The sequence below is a fragment of the Marmota flaviventris genome, chromosome 12 (genome assembly GCF_047511675.1).
Source record: "Marmota flaviventris isolate mMarFla1 chromosome 12, mMarFla1.hap1, whole genome shotgun sequence".
Classification (NCBI taxonomy): Eukaryota; Metazoa; Chordata; class Mammalia; order Rodentia; family Sciuridae; genus Marmota; species Marmota flaviventris.
In genome coordinates, this window is record NC_092509.1 from 92,458,822 (window position 1) to 92,476,350 (window position 17,529).

At 33.3% G+C, this 17,529-nt stretch overlaps 1 protein-coding gene across 1 annotated transcript in view; it reads left to right on the forward strand.

Moving 5' to 3' along the window:
• The window catches only part of Tpr (translocated promoter region, nuclear basket protein), a 60,472-nt gene extending 42,943 nt beyond the window's left edge, over nucleotides 1–17,529 (forward strand). Inside the window, exons 40-51 of the mRNA XM_027934943.3 lie at nucleotides 1,515–1,715; nucleotides 2,583–2,714; nucleotides 2,948–3,038; nucleotides 4,732–4,916; nucleotides 6,148–6,216; nucleotides 6,330–6,424; nucleotides 9,153–9,259; nucleotides 11,986–12,081; nucleotides 12,198–12,354; nucleotides 14,179–14,297; nucleotides 16,346–16,441; nucleotides 17,323–17,529. Of these exons, the coding sequence (XP_027790744.2) occupies nucleotides 1,515–1,715; nucleotides 2,583–2,714; nucleotides 2,948–3,038; nucleotides 4,732–4,916; nucleotides 6,148–6,216; nucleotides 6,330–6,424; nucleotides 9,153–9,259; nucleotides 11,986–12,081; nucleotides 12,198–12,354; nucleotides 14,179–14,297; nucleotides 16,346–16,441; nucleotides 17,323–17,378 (1,404 nt within the window). The 3' untranslated portion in view covers nucleotides 17,379–17,529. The remainder of the gene's footprint in view (nucleotides 1–1,514; nucleotides 1,716–2,582; nucleotides 2,715–2,947; nucleotides 3,039–4,731; nucleotides 4,917–6,147; nucleotides 6,217–6,329; nucleotides 6,425–9,152; nucleotides 9,260–11,985; nucleotides 12,082–12,197; nucleotides 12,355–14,178; nucleotides 14,298–16,345; nucleotides 16,442–17,322) is intronic.

Sequence of the window (17,529 nt, forward strand, 5' to 3'; positions counted from 1 at the left end):
ATCCTAATTGCTTAGAATCAGCAGTGTTTCAGATTTGGGAGGTTTGGGGGCAAGTTTTGGTGTTTTGAGGGTTTTTTGTTTGTTTACATTTTAGAATATTTGCATAAAGGCTTTACCTGTTGAGCATCCCTTTGGGTCACTTTCTTATGCCACTGCTCATAATGTCATTATATTGCCTCATTTGTAGAATGAGACTACTTCTTTAAAAGAATTATCACATAGATGCTAACATTGGCTGAGCACTTTATGTACTGGGCAATATGCTTAGCATTTTAAGTGTATTTGCTTGCCCAGTATTCAGAAGAATCCCATCCAACCACTGGTACTATTACTGTCCTCCTAATTTTCAGATGGAAATTTGAGAATTAACCTGCTCTTTTAAAAGCTAGAGCCTTGAGTTGTGGTAGTCTTCTCCTTACTAACATTGAAGGGTACAAAAATCTGTAGACACTGTATATAATTATTTTTTCCTGTTGTTTTTTTTCGCCCACTTAGTATTATAACAATACTCAAAAATTTCAGATTTCAGAGCATTCGTATTTTCAGGTTAGGGGATGCCCTGACTGTCTCTTTGTTGTGGTTTGAAGGTTTAGGTTTAATTGGACTTTAGGGAAGGGAAGAAGTTTCTTTGTAAAAAGACAATAAAGCTGAGCATAGTGACTCACCCCTCTAATCCTAGCAGTTCAGGAGCTGAGGCAGGAGGATTGCAAGTTCATAGCCAGCCTCAGCAATGGTGAGGCACTAAGCAATTCAGTGAGACCCTGTCTCTAAATAAAATACAAAATAGGGCTGGGAATGTGTCTCAGTGGTCAAATACCCCTGAGTTCAATTCCCGATATCCCAAAACAAAAAGACAATAAAAATTGCATGCTTTATTCATTGTGTGTCTAGACTATTTCTAGTTTGGGGAAAATGCTTTTTTAACAGAATGTTACAGGCCCATTTTTTCCAAGTTTGGCCAGTAAGTGCACTGTCAACTAACCACATTGGTTATTGAGCACTTGGAAGAAATATAACTAGTCCAAACTGAGATAAATGTAAGATATACATTGAATTTTTTAAACTTAGTAATAATTTTAAAGTGTAAAATATTTGTTAATTTGTACTTTGGTTACATGTTGAAATGGTATTCTGTATATGTTCATAAAGTTTTTCTTAAAATTGATTTTACTTTCTTTATGTTTTCAAGTGTCTAATAAAGAAATCTAAAATTACATTTTTGGCTCACAGATTTCTGTTAGGCAGCACTGATCAATAATATTACACATGTAGTTTTGAATATGCACACATCTCTGTTCATTTTTTCTCTTATAAATTATTGCTCAATAAGATTTATAATATATTTTCTAAGAAGACAGTAATTAGATGTTTACCATATGTTTCAATTTCTGCTTTGAAACCATTTTTTAAAAATAAGTCCTACTAATTTATAAGTATTCTTTAGTTTTTACTTCGACTTTTAGCTCACTGATACTGTTAGATGTATTTGATTTTTAATTTCTTCATTTTTAAAGGGAGTCACCCAGGGAGATTATACACCTATGGAAGACAGTGAAGAAACTTCCCAATCTCTACAAATAGATCTCGGACCACTTCAATCAGATCAGCAAACAACAACTTCATCCCAGGATGGCCAAGGCAAAGGAGATGATGTCATTGTAATTGACAGTGATGATGAAGAAGATGATGATGATGAAAATGATGGAGAACATGAGGTAAATGTGGTTTTGAGATTATGCAGTATTTTCAAAACTTAGATGAAATTGTTCAAATCCTTGGGCAAATTTTGATTGCTCAGTCAGTTTCAGTAGGTTATTATATTATTTTTATTTTACCCTGATTATTTCAGATATTAACATTTTATAATGAAAACAATCATAGAACCAGTGATGGAAAATCTTTAATTTTTTAAATTTTGTCTTTTAATGATTGCTGAGCTATTTAGAATTTTTTCTCAAGCTTACTTGTAAGTGGCTGAATGAATTTTATTTCATAAGCACTGTGATTTCTGGAAATTAAAAGAAGAAACAAACCCATTCCCATTTACCTCCTTGGAGCCCTGTAATTTGTTTCAGAAGTAATTGAGGTATCACCATTATTGAAGTATATTTTAAGTGAAATTTGGTGTTTTGTTTGGGGATTTAATCCTATAATGACAGCTGCTTATTTGAGATTCTTTCATTCATAAAGCAATGAGGGTTTTTTCTACACCTTTTTAAAATAGTAATTACATGTGTAATAATAACATTATATGTGTAGTTTTGGATATGCATACAAAAATTTTAAAATTCCTGGACTAATTTTATTTTTCTTCAACTCTGTTTAAAATTAGATAGAATTAAATTGAATCACTTGATACTTTCTGGCCTATCATCTTTGCACAATCTCATTCAGAATTGATTGGCATTGTACTAATTCCATGCAGCATTACAGTTCTGCTGTTGGTTTGCTGGACTTATCACACAGGACAACTCCTGAATCCCAACCAATGAGGAGTCATTTCAATTTAAATGTGGTAAAGATGTGCAGAGTATGTGGGCCATATCCTAGATCTTATTTATACTTGTGGATTTATCTATTAGGATTATGAAGAAGATGAAGAAGATGATGATGATGATGAAGATGACACAGGGATGGGAGATGAAGGTGAAGACAGTAATGAAGGAACTGGTAGTGCAGATGGTAATGACGGATATGAAGCTGATGATGCTGAGGTAACTGGTTAGAGTTTTGACCATTTTCTTCAAGAACTTGCTTAGAAAACTTGCCTTTTTTTTTATGATATAGAAAGGCCCATATTATCAGAACACTAAAACTTTTTATACTTTTCAGTTTTGTTTGGTTTGGTCAGTTTGTTTGTTTTTGCTGCTTTGGTTAATTATTTGGTTTTCCTTTTAAGGTATTTATTTGATTTATTTTTGTTTATGTCATCACATTTTGTTCTTAGGGTGGTGATGGGACTGATCCAGGTACAGAAACAGAAGAAAGTATGGGTGCAGGTGAAAGTAATCAGAGAGCTGCTGATTCCCAAAACAGTGGTGAGATTATTTTGAAATCTAATTTATTATTAATGCCATTTGCTACTGCTGCCCCTATTAACTAGAAAAATTTAATCAAGAACTTATAACAACAGTTTACCACCAGAAGAGGTCAGTCTAATCAAGCTGCATGTGGATTATTGTTGATATTGGAGGTTTGTAATGTCTTGCAACAAAAAATATTTTCTAATTTTTAGTTATAAATTCACCTTTATTATTTATTTATTTATTTATTAAAAATAGTTTCTTGCAATGAAAAAAATATTTTTTAACCAGAATCACATAGCTTTTGTTAAATCTTTCAAAGGATAAGTCCTAGGAGTCCTGAAAACTTTACACATTAAAAGATTGCAGAATATTTTTAGTATAATTGTTTTAAAATGTGGTTTAAAGTATTAGTGATCATCTGGTGTAATATTTCTGGTTTTACAGATAATAATACTGCACCAAAATCAGTAATAGTGATGCAGTAAAACCTTGTATGTTTTGATTAATGGGAAAACATTGTATCTGGGTTTCTATATACATCTAGATATTTAAAAGGGCAAAATGTATGCATGTTTGTATTAATGTAAAATAAGAGCAATCAACCTTTTCAACTGTTAATTGTTTAAGAGAAAAATAAACCAAAAAGCATTAAGCTGTATAACAAATTAATAGTATCCCTGTTAAACATTTTGTGGATTAAATATTTTTATTTCATCATATAGTTGGAGAGATATCAAGGGAAATTTTGTTTTCTTCTTCAGGTATTATAACTAAGAGTTAAGTCTTTTGAGGGCCAGTGTTCGTAGCCATTTTTCCCAATTAAGGCACAAGATAGATGTTCATTGAGTATTTGTGTGAGACTTTTTCCTTTTCTCTTTTCATTTTTCCAGTCAAACAAAATTGGGCTAATAGGCTAGGTAAAATTAAGGAAGTAGATGGTTTTGGCACATTACCCAAAATTACTCAGTACTTTTCTTAGCATCTCTATTTGTCTTGAATTGTTACAGTAATCTTGGTAGACTTAGGTACTAGTGAAGAAACTGAATCAAAGAGAAGTGAGGTAACTTACCTAAGGTCACATAGTTACCATATGTTAGAATATGGATCCAATTTTAGACCTGAGACTTAAAAACTACTAAATTTTATGATATTCTATCCTACTTTTATAGTGGCAGACAGATTCTGTTGCTTTTACAATGTTTGTAAAAGGCCTAGATATTTGAGAGGTGATTGAAATTTGAAACTTAGGAAAACCAAATTGGAAAAGTATTTATATGAGGCTTTTCCCCAATCTATTTGACCTTGTTTGATAGATATGTGGAGGTCTGACCTTTAATTTGCTCATTTTATCAAAAACAGTAGAATACAAAATTTATGTTATGTTTACTTTAGCATGTGTTGGGCTCATAGGTTTGTGTCTATTACTTGAAGTTTTGGAAACCTTATTTGTACATTAAATTTACTCTATTAACCAAGCAAAAAAATAGACTCAAAAAGGTTAAATAATTTGTCCATGGCCCTATAACTCACAAGTACAGGCTCCATTAGATTCTGGAATCATCCATATTTGTTTCCATCCCACCTCACTTAGTACTTTGGAAAATATTAGATTAACATTTCTAATGATAAGGTTTATGCTTCTGTGATTGACTGTACAAGTTATTTTGTGGCAAATTTAGTAGTTCATAATAAACTTTTCCTTTAGGTGAAGGAAATACAGGTGCTGCAGAGTCATCTTTTCCCCAGGAGATTTCCAGAGAACAGCAGCCTTCCTCAGCATCTGAAAGACAGACCCCTCGAGCACCTCAGTCACCAAGACGCCCACCACATCCACTTCCCCCACGGCTGACCATTCATGCTCCACCTCAAGAGTTGGGACCTCCAGTTCAGGTACTAAAGCAAATAGTCATTCTGCAAAATGAACCTCAAAAAATCTTGACTTTTATTACGTCTTCATTGGACATTTATTTTTTTCGGAAATTAAATACATTTTTAATGTTTTTATAATTTTTTTAATGAAACTAATCTGATTTCCTAGCCTTGAAACATGGCAGTAGTTTACTTTCATAAATGGATTGAAACTTAGAAAGACACTTAGTATATAAACTGAAATGACAGTATTCATAACAAAATTTTGTTGCTATCTCCACTGGTTGAAAAACATTTGCTTGAGTTTTATCTTTTAAAAATGGATTTTAGTAGTTCACTACCATTAATTTTGAAGGTTTCTTTTTCTGAAGTGCACATGTTTTTTAAAATATGTTTTTAGTTGTTGATGGACTTTATTGTCTTTATTTTTTTTAATGCGATGCTGAGGATCAAACCCAGTGCCTCATGCATGCTAGGTGAGCATGCTACCACTGAGCCACAACCTCAGCCCCTGAAGTGCACATATTTTTTAGAAAGGAATTTCTGTTTCCCCTCACATTTTTTTTCTGTCATGTGTTTGTGATCATGCATTTCTGCTTTTTAAATTAATGAAGACGTGCACAACCCCTTTATATTCAGCATTTAGTAGGTTTGAATATCTTTTAATTAGAGGCTCTTGCAGAACACAGCAGGAAATGTACAGCCTTTGTTTTACCCTATAACTTGACAGTTGACAAATGTCAAGTATAGATTCTACTAAAACACCATTGCTGAAAATAACTTCATTATGTGAAAATAGAGTTTTATAGGATCTTGTGTGGGTCCTACAAAATATATTCAATCCATTAACTTAGAATTACCTTGAACTGGGGAAACTGTAAGAAGTCAATATTGCTATTTGAACCCCAAAATATAAGCAAACCTTGAGATGTAAAAGCATGCCTGTTAACATTTTCACTTAGGGAGGTAGGAATGGAAGTCATTTACATACAAATAGGATAGTATTATTAATTCATTTTAACTTAAGTATTGGTTAATAAATATTTTAATCCATTAATATTTAATTTAAAAAGTCACTGATTTCTTTAGTACAGAGTAGAGGCATTTTTTCCTTGAGAAAATAGCCTGATCATTACATATATATTAATATTTCAGTTATTTTATTGCCAGGATAATAATAAGCTGTATCTATTACTATTTGGTGTTTTATTGCTTAATTTCTTAAAACAAGTGTAATTCCTTTTTAACATAGAGAATTCAGATGACCCGAAGGCAGTCTGTAGGACGTGGGCTTCAGTTGACTCCAGGAATAGGTGGAATGGTAAGTACTCACTTAATCATATGAAAGTGATTGATATGTTAAGCAAGAACATATATAGTCCATGTATGTGCTGTTGTGCCTGTTAATACTCCTGTTTTCTCTTTTTGTTGCAGCAGCAGCACTTTTTTGATGATGAAGACAGAACAGTTCCAAGTACCCCAACTCTTGTGGTACCACATCGTACTGATGGATTTGCTGAAGCTATTCAGTAAGTGAATGAAAAGAACGTATATTTTGTTACTAATTAAATTCTTCCTGTTTCCCTGTTAATTTGTTTAGTTTGATTTCATTATTTGTTGAGTTCTCTACTGTGTAGGAATTAGCACTAGAGTAGGAGGATTGAGGATATAGTGTTGGGGAAAATTATACAGAGGTGAATGATACACAGTTGCTTCTAAAAAGAATTTTAAACTTGAAGATAGCTTAACAGTGGTTAAGAACATTGTCTCGAAGGTCAGAATGCCCATGTTTAAAACCTAGCTCTGCTGCTTCTTAGAAATAAGAAGTTCTTAGGTTGTCTGCTGTGGGCAGCCTCATTTTTCAAAAGGAAATAATAATACAGTGATTTTTCCTTTGTCAGTTATGGGAAATAAATTAATTCATTTATGTTTATGTGTTTAGACTCTTAACTAGCACATAGTAAATGCTGTACAGATTTTGTTGAAGGTGTTAGTAATTAGTGATCATGATAGGTAGTAGTATTGTGAAAACCAAGCTACAACTATAACCTAAACAATCTAGGAGATTAGGCAGGCAAAAGCAATAGGCTTTATTAATACAAATGAAAAATTAATTATTCCAACAATTATGGGAGGAAAAATCTTGAGAAGACATAATAAGGAACCACATTAAATTGAGTCTTAGAATTGCTAACATTTATTTAACACTTCTATGCATGAATTTGTTTAATCCTCATAACTTTGAGCATAGACACTATTGTTGTTATTATTTTACAAGTAGGATACTAAAGCACAAAGATGTTAACTAATTTGCTGGATGTCAGACAACTGAGAATTAACAGTTTTTGATTTCAGACCAGGCAGTCTGGCTCTAGAACCTTTGTTGTGCTATACCACTTCTCTTAAAGGATTAAAAGGCTTTCCAGGTGAAAGTACACGTTTATTGTGCCTCAAGTTATTAGTCATATAACAGAATATACTTTTGAAGATCAGAATTTAAGTTTCTACAAATTTGGAAAAGATGACTGTTCTGTACATGTGGTAAAACATGGTAATCAGAACCAGATTTAAACTTGCTTAATCTGTTGACCACAATTTGCCTAGCTAACACACTTTTGCAAGCCAATCAATCATGTCGCCTCCTTTCTTCTGAATGTCAGACTCCCTTCAATTAACATACTTCTGAGCACCAACCAGTGAACAGTGTTCTCACTGAAATAAACATGCTTCTGTATGTCAAATTCTTAAAGCTCTGAAAATCTTTAGTCCCTGAACTCTTTTTCCTAAAAACCATATATGACAGTAGCAGTCCTCTTGGAGAGAATGTCCATGGCCAAGCTAACTTTCCCTTACTATGGAAAGTAATAAAAGTAAAAGCTTTACATTTTTAATGTCAGACACTGAGGTATAGTCTGATTATCTGACAAAGTTAGGAGTAGAATGAGGCCTTGTGTTAATGTGTTTTCTATTACTATAATAAAATATCTGAGACTGGGTAACTTAAAAGAGATTTCTTTAGCTCACACTTTAAGAAGTTCATTTATATGTTGCTGGCCTTACAGCTCAACTTTGATAAGGGTACTTAACATTCCAGTAGCAGGAGCCTTTGTTATAATGATAGATCACATGATCAGAGAGAAAGCCAGTAGTAGCTGGGGAGTGGCCAAGTTTGTTCAACAATCCTCTCATGAAAATTAACAAGTGCCTTCATAAGGACAGCACCCCCAGTGACTCCCACTAGGCTCCCCCTCTTAAAATTCCACCACCAACATCATCACTGCACTAAGGACCAAGCCTCCAATACATGAACGTGTAAAAGTTGGGAGCTTTTTTCATAGCAGAGATTTGGTCCAGTTATTCAGGAAATGTGTGGCATTAGCTCAGGAGAGCTCAGGGTTCTTTCATAAGAGGATAACTATGTGGAGACAAGTTTTAAAGTCCACCTGAAATAAAAGGGCTCTGACAAAAACAATAGTGTTCAAACAGAAAAGAGAATAGTTATTATAAAGGTATATCTATAAACATTAAAAATAGCTGGCTAGCTAAGGAAAGATAGGGTAAAGAGTGGGCAAAGGAAATAATACTCTTTCATATCCTAGCTTGTGGACAAGGGATAGTAGTGTTGATAGAATAAGGGGAAAGCAGATTTCTAGCCTTCTAATACTACAATTTTTCTAAACTTTGGGAGCCAGCTTGTGAACTCTGGAACAGGCCAGACAGGTGACTTGATGTTTCTATGACTAAATGGTGAAAGCTGAGATTAACTTTGTCTTAGAATTTCATTCTGACTTTTTATTATGTTTGCTATGTGTGTGTTGCTTTCAACGTATCTACGTGGGGATATCTAACAGATTAAAAAATGAGCATAATTCAAGAGAGCTGAAAGTTTAATAAATCACAGGTTGTTTATGTTATTACTAAATTCATTGATGACTGATTTTTTTATATAAATTTTTTTTTAGTTGTAGATGGACAGCATGCCTTTATTTTATTTGTTTATCTTTATGTGGTGCTGAGGATCGAACCCAGTGCCTCACATGTGCTAGACAAGCACTCCACCACTGAGCTACAGCCCCAGCCCTGGTGACTGATATTTTAAGAGTATTTTTATGAGTAAGAAACCCTTTATCATCTTTTTTTTTAACCAATTTTTCTTACCATTTTGTTGACATTCATTCTTTTACCTATATTCTTTCCACCATTGCAATTTAACAGGTAACTTTAAATTTCATCTTAAATGAGTTTTTGTCCATTTAGTTCCCCACAGGTAGCTGGTGTTCCTAGGTTCCGGTTTGGGCCACCTGAAGATATGCCACAGACAAGTTCTAGTCACTCTGATCTTGGCCAACTTGCTTCTCAAGGAGGTAAACAACTACATAAACCGTTAGATTTCCTGGATTTGTCTATATTTAGTACTAAGGTATTATGGTATAGTATTTTAAAATTAAATAAATAAAGCAAATTTAAATATTTTAAAAGTTGGTACCTAAATAACCTCTATGCTAATGTACAGAGAAAGTTATATACTTACTGCTTATTAAATATTGCCTTACATATAAATATTATCTTTTCAACAAAATTCCAGTTTCTTTTAGCATAAGGACTAGCTTTTACATTCATATCTCTTCTGGCTTCTAGTGCTGTGTCATACATGTAGGAAGTATTCAGGAATTTAATTAAACCAGTAAATATACACAGATACTACCACCCATGTTGAAGTTGCTGTAAGGATCGCAGCATATTTACAGTTTGGTACATGTAATATTCCTAGTTAGATGCATGACTAGATTTTTTTCAATTAATGTTTTTTTTTTTTTTTTTTAAAGTTCAAAATATGAAATAATACAACTCAAAGTAGTTAATCACATATGAAGTATGTTATTTTGGAATTGATTACTTTCGGGAGGGAAGTACCAGGGATTGAAGTCAGGGGCACTCAACCACTAAGCCACATACTCAATCCTACTTTGTATTTTATTTAGACAAAAGGATCTCACTGAGTTGCTTACTGCCTTGTATTTGCTGAGGCTAGCTTTCAACTTTCAATCCTCCTGTCTCAGCCTTCTGAGCCACTGGGAGAATTGATTACCTTAAAATGCAGTTAGAATCCATACAACCCACAGTGTTTCTGGAAAGTGAGCTAGCATTTTGAATAGGTAAAACATAATACTGCTTTTATAATAAATGACCCAACATAAGGGATTAATCTATAGTCCTTATAAAAATCATATACTGTAACCTGTTAACCTGGTTATTAAGGATGTCATCTAACATGGCAGGCCTCTTCCAATATGAAATTGTGTTATTAGCTTCATATAACTTCAGATTTTTATGTGGCTTGGTATATTAGGACTTCTTAGACTTTGGGAGTCAGAAACAGCTTAAAATTGGAATATCACTGCTTATTAGCAGTTAGTTAAGAGCAGTTAGTTGACCTTCAGTTTCATTAGCAAAAAGGAGGATGATAATTCATACCTTGCAGCTTGAATGAGGAATAGATTCTAACATAGTACTAGTTAATAGTTGAGAACACATTAAAATTAATTTGTTTGAAACTGTTAAGAACATTTTGGATTGAGTGGGAAATCACAGTCCAGCAATTTGTCAGTGGCTTTTGTGCCTTTCATATTTGTACCATAACATTTGCTGGATCCAGATTAATAGATGGCTTTGGTCCTCTCAAAAGAAATAACAATGTCAACTTCATACTCCTTTTATGATTGAAAATCTTTGCCATCATAGTTTTCACATGAAAGATCTGTTTGTCTCAACTGTCAAGTCTAATAGAAAGGGGATGGATATAAATGATGTATTTCTTTTTAGTCATCAACCCTTTAAGGTTATGACATGATGTGACATACCTATTTGTCAAGATAAAGTAAGCACTTTTATTGATGTCTTAAATTTTTAATGTTTTCCAGTACTGGACATATATTGAGTTTATTCTGAAGTGTACAAACTTTTACAGAATGCTTCATGTGAGGGCTTGTTTATAGTTAATTACATTGTTACTAGTGATATATCAAATATTAAAAAATTCACTGTAATTATTATTAATATTTTTCATTAAATATTTCACTACAAAGCAATATTTATTTGAGCTTATGGTTTTTAAATAAAAATAAGAATCAACTTTCAAAAATGACAAAAACAATGAGATGTATTCTAATAGACACAACATTAGCTTTTTTTTCTAAAATATAGTTATTAAAATCTTTTATTTCTTTTTATAAAAGCATACATAGAACATGGCACCAATTTTTTTTTAATTTTTTTTTTTTGGTACCAGGGATTGAACTCTGGGGCACTAAACCACTGAGACACATCCCCAGCCCTTTTTTGTGTTTTATTTAGAGACAGGATCTGAGTTACTTGGTGACTTGCTAAATTGCTGAGGCTAGCTTTGAACTTGCCATTGTCCTTCCTCAGCCTCTACAGACTGGGATTACAGGCATGCACCACTGCGCCTGGGTCATAGCACCAATTTTTTAAATCAAATCTAGATCAAGTGAACATTAAAAATCCCCAAATTGAAATAGTTAGTATTTTTGTCGTGAGAACATCAGTGGTTGTCAAGAAATATTATTCTGAAAGTTTCAAATCATGACATACTTTTTTATTTTTTTCTATTTTATACTTTACTATTTCCTTCATAAAATACATATATACATTTTCATTAGTCACCATTGCATTACTTCTTGTTTTTCCAAATAAATCTATTGTCATAGTCTTGTCTTTTGACGAAGTCGTATCAGAAGTTTGGAAATATTTATATTTTAATTTTCTGTGCTTTTGACCTCTAAATGAATTTGTTTTGCCAACTGTTCCAAATATGTGTTAGCAAAGTAGATATTTTCTTTTTTTGGCTAATTGTTTAAAGGTACTTTCAGTCAGTGCTAGGGAGTTTAATGGATGTGTTTATAGAGTTTTTAAAACTTTGAGAGCTCAGCTTTTGCTAGATGGAATGATTAGATTGTGAGCTTCTACAAAGTTTTGCATCTCTGCTAGTTCTTGTTTCTGTTTTCCTAGATACTTGTTATATTGGCAATTTTATGTTTTTTCATTCATTAATACTGAGAATTATCTTCAGGTTTAGGAATGTATGAAACACCCCTCTTCCTAGCTCATGAAGAAGAACCTGGTGGTCGAAGTGTTCCCACTACTCCTCTGCAAGTAGCAGCCCCAGGTAGATATCAAAGACAGATTAGTAGATTTTATGTTTTATTGATAACATGGAAGCATATTTGGCTTAAAATGTAATACACCACAAAGTTAAGATCTTAATTCCTTTTCTTTTTAAAGTAACTGTATTTACTGAGAGTACCACCTCTGATGCTTCAGAGCATGCCTCTCAGTCTGTTCCAATGGTGACGACATCCACGGGCACTTTATCTACATCAAACGAAACAGCAGCTGGTGATGATGGAGATGAAGTATTTGTGGAAGCAGAATCTGAAGGGTAAAAGTTTGTTTTGTTGTTTTTGCTTGCTTAAAATTCACTACATTTTTATGTTTACTTTTTCTTTTAATATATATTTTAGTTGTAGATGGACACAAATATCTAGATTTATTTATTTACTTATTTTTATGTGGTACTTGAGGATTGACGGCCTCACACCTTCGAGGCAAGTGCTCTTACCACTGGACTACACGCTTACTTTCTTTTAGCCAGGAAACCATCTGTTGTGCTCAGTTTTCAACATCATCTTACTACATAAAAAAATAAACTGAATCACATATTTTGAAAAGCTATTTTGGATATAAAAGTATATTTAGAACTTGGAGATTGTTATAGGAGGCAATTTTTAAGACCATTATCTCCCTGAAAATTGCATAATGTAAATAAAAATAATATTTCTTTAAAAATACTGGTACCCTTCTGTTATAGCTGCTTGAATTGCTCTCCAAGAAAGAAGTCTATCTGTGAAAATTGGGAATATTAGGAAATGACTCACTTTCCATTTAGTAGTGGGCTCTCAAATAATTCTCACTCTTTATTTACGAGCTTTTAGACTTTGGTGTCTGAAATACTGGTTTCATAAAATTTAAAGATTTTCTGGTAGTTTTCAAGACATTACAACATTTTTAACACATCAGTTATAAAGAAGGCTTTACAAAGAAAGTATTTGATGGCAGGTATTTCTTTTTTAATCCAAAGGGAGTAGAGTAATTTAATGAAAGGAGCCTAGACAAATTAACTTTCAAGCTGGAACCTAGTTCTTTATAAAAGGAAAAAGGTCAACTACTTCATGGTCAGAAGTATAAGAAGCAGTAGAACCCAAATTTCCTGAGGAAAAGCTAGGACTTTGTTTTATTTTGAAACATTTCAGATAAGCCAAGTCTAGTCTTTTAGGTATAATACAGATCTGTGTTAATCTCTACTTGATTATCAGGAGGTTACAGATGCTACTGAGAGCACTAGTTAATTTTAACTCCATACTTCCAGTAGGCCACTTTATATATGTCATTTCCAATCTACACAATATTCCTGCAGAATATTATTTTCCATTAATATAAATGGTAAAGATCAGACTCAGCTGTGTGAAAATATATTTGCTTAGGCTGTACTCCTGGGTAACCAGCTGATGCTAAGTAAGAGTTGAAGCCTTGATTTTAGCCCCATGCTCTTTACATCTCACCAGCATTGGCACACCATCCTCAGAGATGTCTCTCAGGTAAATTGTTACTAATAACTGTACGAATATTTGCAGATGATGAAACTGGAGGAGATTCAACATCGTTATTCTTTCACTCTATCTCCCTCACTTGTTTTTTGAATGAGATAGAAAGATGGAATTATAGCCATTGAGCAAAGAATTTCACATCCCCATAACCTGTCTTATCTGAACGACAGCCCATGGTGGTTTACTGGTATATTGATAAAACTTATGACTTGTGAATTATTTTAGTACTCTGCTTTCCTTAAAAAGTATTTTGGGGTTTGTCAAAATCTATATAATAGATTATCAATGCTGATTATCAATATGAGAGCTAAGTGTCAAAAATATAAAACATCCTTGTTAACTGTCCCCCTCCTCAGAAAAGGAAAAACGAAAACTAAAATTGGAACATGTCCTTGTCTTAGTGAGAAAAAGAATGAGGAAAACAGCTCATTTTTCCACTGTCCCTTTAAAAAATGTATATGACTACTAACAGAATCTGTGATTTTTAGTTAAAAAAAGAGTATCAAAAAGAATCTAGGAAAAATTTAGGAAACATTCCAGAATCCATTTTATGTCTTCTAATCAATTTTTGTTTCTTTTTTTTTTTTTTTTTCTGATAGTATTAGTTCAGAAGCAGGCCTAGAAATTGATAGTCAGCAGGAAGAAGAACCTGTGCAGGCATCTGATGAGTCAGACCTCCCTTCCACCAGCCAGGATCCTCCTTCCAGTTCTTCTGTAGGTAAGTCACTGCTCTTGATTACAGTACAACTTTATTATCATTAAAGGGAACTTTGTTTATATTTATTATTATTCTAGTATGCCAGCATTAATAATCAGAAACATGGCTACTATGGACCCACTCACGTTTCACCATAATGTTCTATAGAAACTTTGGGTCTCTTAGAGGTGCTCCAGGGGCATAGGGGACATATGTACTAGAGAGAGTGCTAAGGACAAGTTCTCCAGACCTACTGCCACTGTTTGAACCAGCAGCTTCATTTTTGTTTGTTCTACATAGTGGGGTTCTGCATGAGATGTGATAGGGATGGTTGAAGGGTGGGGGCTTTGTTGCTTTAGAAAATATGTTTGAAGTTTACTGGAGTAAACGGTTACAGAGTTTGGCTTTTTATGTTTTTGATTATGCATCTCTGTAATAAGGTATTTCTGTAATTTAAAAAAAAAACAGCATTTATTGAGCAATGACTGTGTTTCAGGCAGTATTCTAAGTCTCTTACAAATATTTACTCTTCTGATTCTCACAACAACCCAGTGTGGTATAAAACCCACTGTTTTAAAAATGTGGAGACGGAGATACAGGAAGATTGAATAACTTCTCAAGGTCACATGTAAGTGATAGACAAGCCAGGATGCAAATTCAAGAAGCTCAGCTCTGCAGATTTCACTCTTAAATACACATTATAGTAGCATATCTATCTCAAAATTTTCAGGCAGGGAGTCACCTGTATTATTTAAGAAATATAATACTCTGTCCACCCTGATTATTTTCATTTTAAGTTTTTTATATAAAGCAAGAATCCTGAAACTGCCATGGAAACATCAAATTTTATGGCAAACCTGCTTTAAATTTCTGGATGTCTTATTGTGAAATATCACAATTAGAAATAATGTGTGTAAATTATACAAATCAATATTTTGTACACAGAAGACTCAAAAAAATGTAACTGTCATAATTAACAAAATTACTGAGGTTCTATACTCCCAAATTATATTTTGATGATCTATGACAATTGTTTTTTCTCAGTAGTAGAATTGATATTAGTTTTTAAGATTGCATTCTCTGAGAAAAATATGTTGTTCATTATGAAATTAGGATGTCTTTAAATTTCTTTGATAATGTAAACTGTACTTCCCCATCCAAGCACTTATTCATTTGGTCAATAAATACTTGAGTGTCTGCCATATTCCAGGCAATTTCACAGAAAGTGTCACTAAGACAGATTTAGTGAAGACCTAAAAAAGGGGGAAGGGGATCAAAGCTGTGCAGTGGTTGGTGGAAGAGTGTTCTGAGATCAAAATAAATCACAGATGCAAAATTTATAAGACATCGAGTAGTGTCTGATGTGTTCAGAGTCTGCAAGGAGGTCAGAATGGAGACACAGTGGGGTGAGGAGGATAGATCAAATTGATCTTTGTGATTGCCTTGGGGTTCTCGGGTATAGAAAACTACCAAATGGCTTCACATAGAGTAATGGCGTGATCGACTGTCAGTTTGGCTGCAGAATATAACTGAAATGAGCAATGGACAGAAACAAGGAGAAATTTTGGAGGCTATTTCAGTAATTCAGGATAAAGAAAGATGGGTTGGACAGGATTACAGACGAAAATTTTTAAGAAGTAGTCCCATTTAGGATATATATTTAAATTTAAGCTTGCAGGATTTACTAATAATTGGATTGAAGGTATTCAAAAAAGAGTAGAGTCAGACAGGACTTATGTTGTGTTAATAATGATCTGTCTCTGCAGCACCTTACATTTTGTTTTACAATGTACTCCCTGCATTTACTACCATGTCTGATACATGGGTATGAATGAAAAAAGTCAGACCTTTTCTTTTTTGCTATAATTTAGTGGGTTGCTTTGTTTTGTTTTACTTAAACATTTTTTGTTTGTTAAATGTCCCTTTGTTGTTAAAAAGCAAACTTAAATATTGAAAGCTAACATCTTTATTTTATCCATATATTCATTTAGTAACTTTTTTTGCCATTATAACTGCTTTCTTAAAAATTTAACAAGTTTTTTTAACTTGCTTTTCTTCTGTTTTCTTAGATACTAGCAGTAGTCAGCCAAAGCCTTTCAGACGAGTGAGACTTCAGACAACACTGAGACAAGGTGTCCGAGGTCGTCAGTTTAACAGACAGAGAGGTAAATTTAGACAGATGTATGTACCATAGAAATAAAATGGAATGTGTGTTTATTCTTTGTTGATTTCTTCCTTAAGTCTGAAGTCGGATTTGAAAAATCTAGTATATAGGGTTCATTTGTAACATCACTACTTTATATTGTAAAATAATTATGCTGTACAACAAATGAAGCTTTTGTCTTTGTTGTGGTTGGTCAAAAATGTAAAATTTTAATATCTCCATGTGTTCTGATTAACTATCAGATTGAAATTATATAATTAAAATATTAATCTAAGTATTCTAATGATTTCTACTAAGCATGTGGGACTAACAGTTTTATATCCATGGTGCTTAGATACTTTAATGAAAATAATTGTGTTCTGGCCGGGCACAGTGGTACATTACTTTAATTAATCTTAGTGGCTTGAGAGGCCGAGATAGGAGGATTGCGAGTTCAAAGTCAGCCTCAGCAAAGGCGAAGCCCTAAGAACTCAGTGAGACCCTGTGTCTAAATAAAATACAGAATAGGACTGGGGATGTGGCTCAGTGATTGAGTACCTCTGAGTTCAATCCCCGGTACCTACCCCCACCAAAAAAAAAAAAAAAGAAGAAATAATTGTGTTCTAGCTGGGCTTGGTGGTGCACACCTATAATTCTAGCAGCCCAAGAGGCTGAAGCAAGAGGATCAAAGGTTCAAAGCCAGCCTCAGCAATGTAGTGAGGCTCTAAGCAACTTAGTAAGGCCCTATCTCAAAATAATGAATAAAAAGAGTTGAGGATGTGGCTCGGTGATTAAGCACCCTTGGGCTCAATCCCCAGTACCAAAAAGAAAAAGAAAAGAAATTTTGTTCTGAAGCATTCCTCTTTTTTTATTCTTTTTCTTTCTTATTGTTTCCTTTTACAGGTGTAAGCCATGCAATGGGAGGAAGAGGAGGAATAAATAGAGGAAATATTAATTAAATTGTTTGTAAACTATATAGTTCCTGTGAATAAAATTGTCAAATCTGTTTTAGTGTAATGGTTGTCGAGTTGAAAAACATTTTTGTATTTAAATTGGTATGCTTATCTCAACACTCTTTATTAATAAAATGTATTTCAATGTCAAAATTGA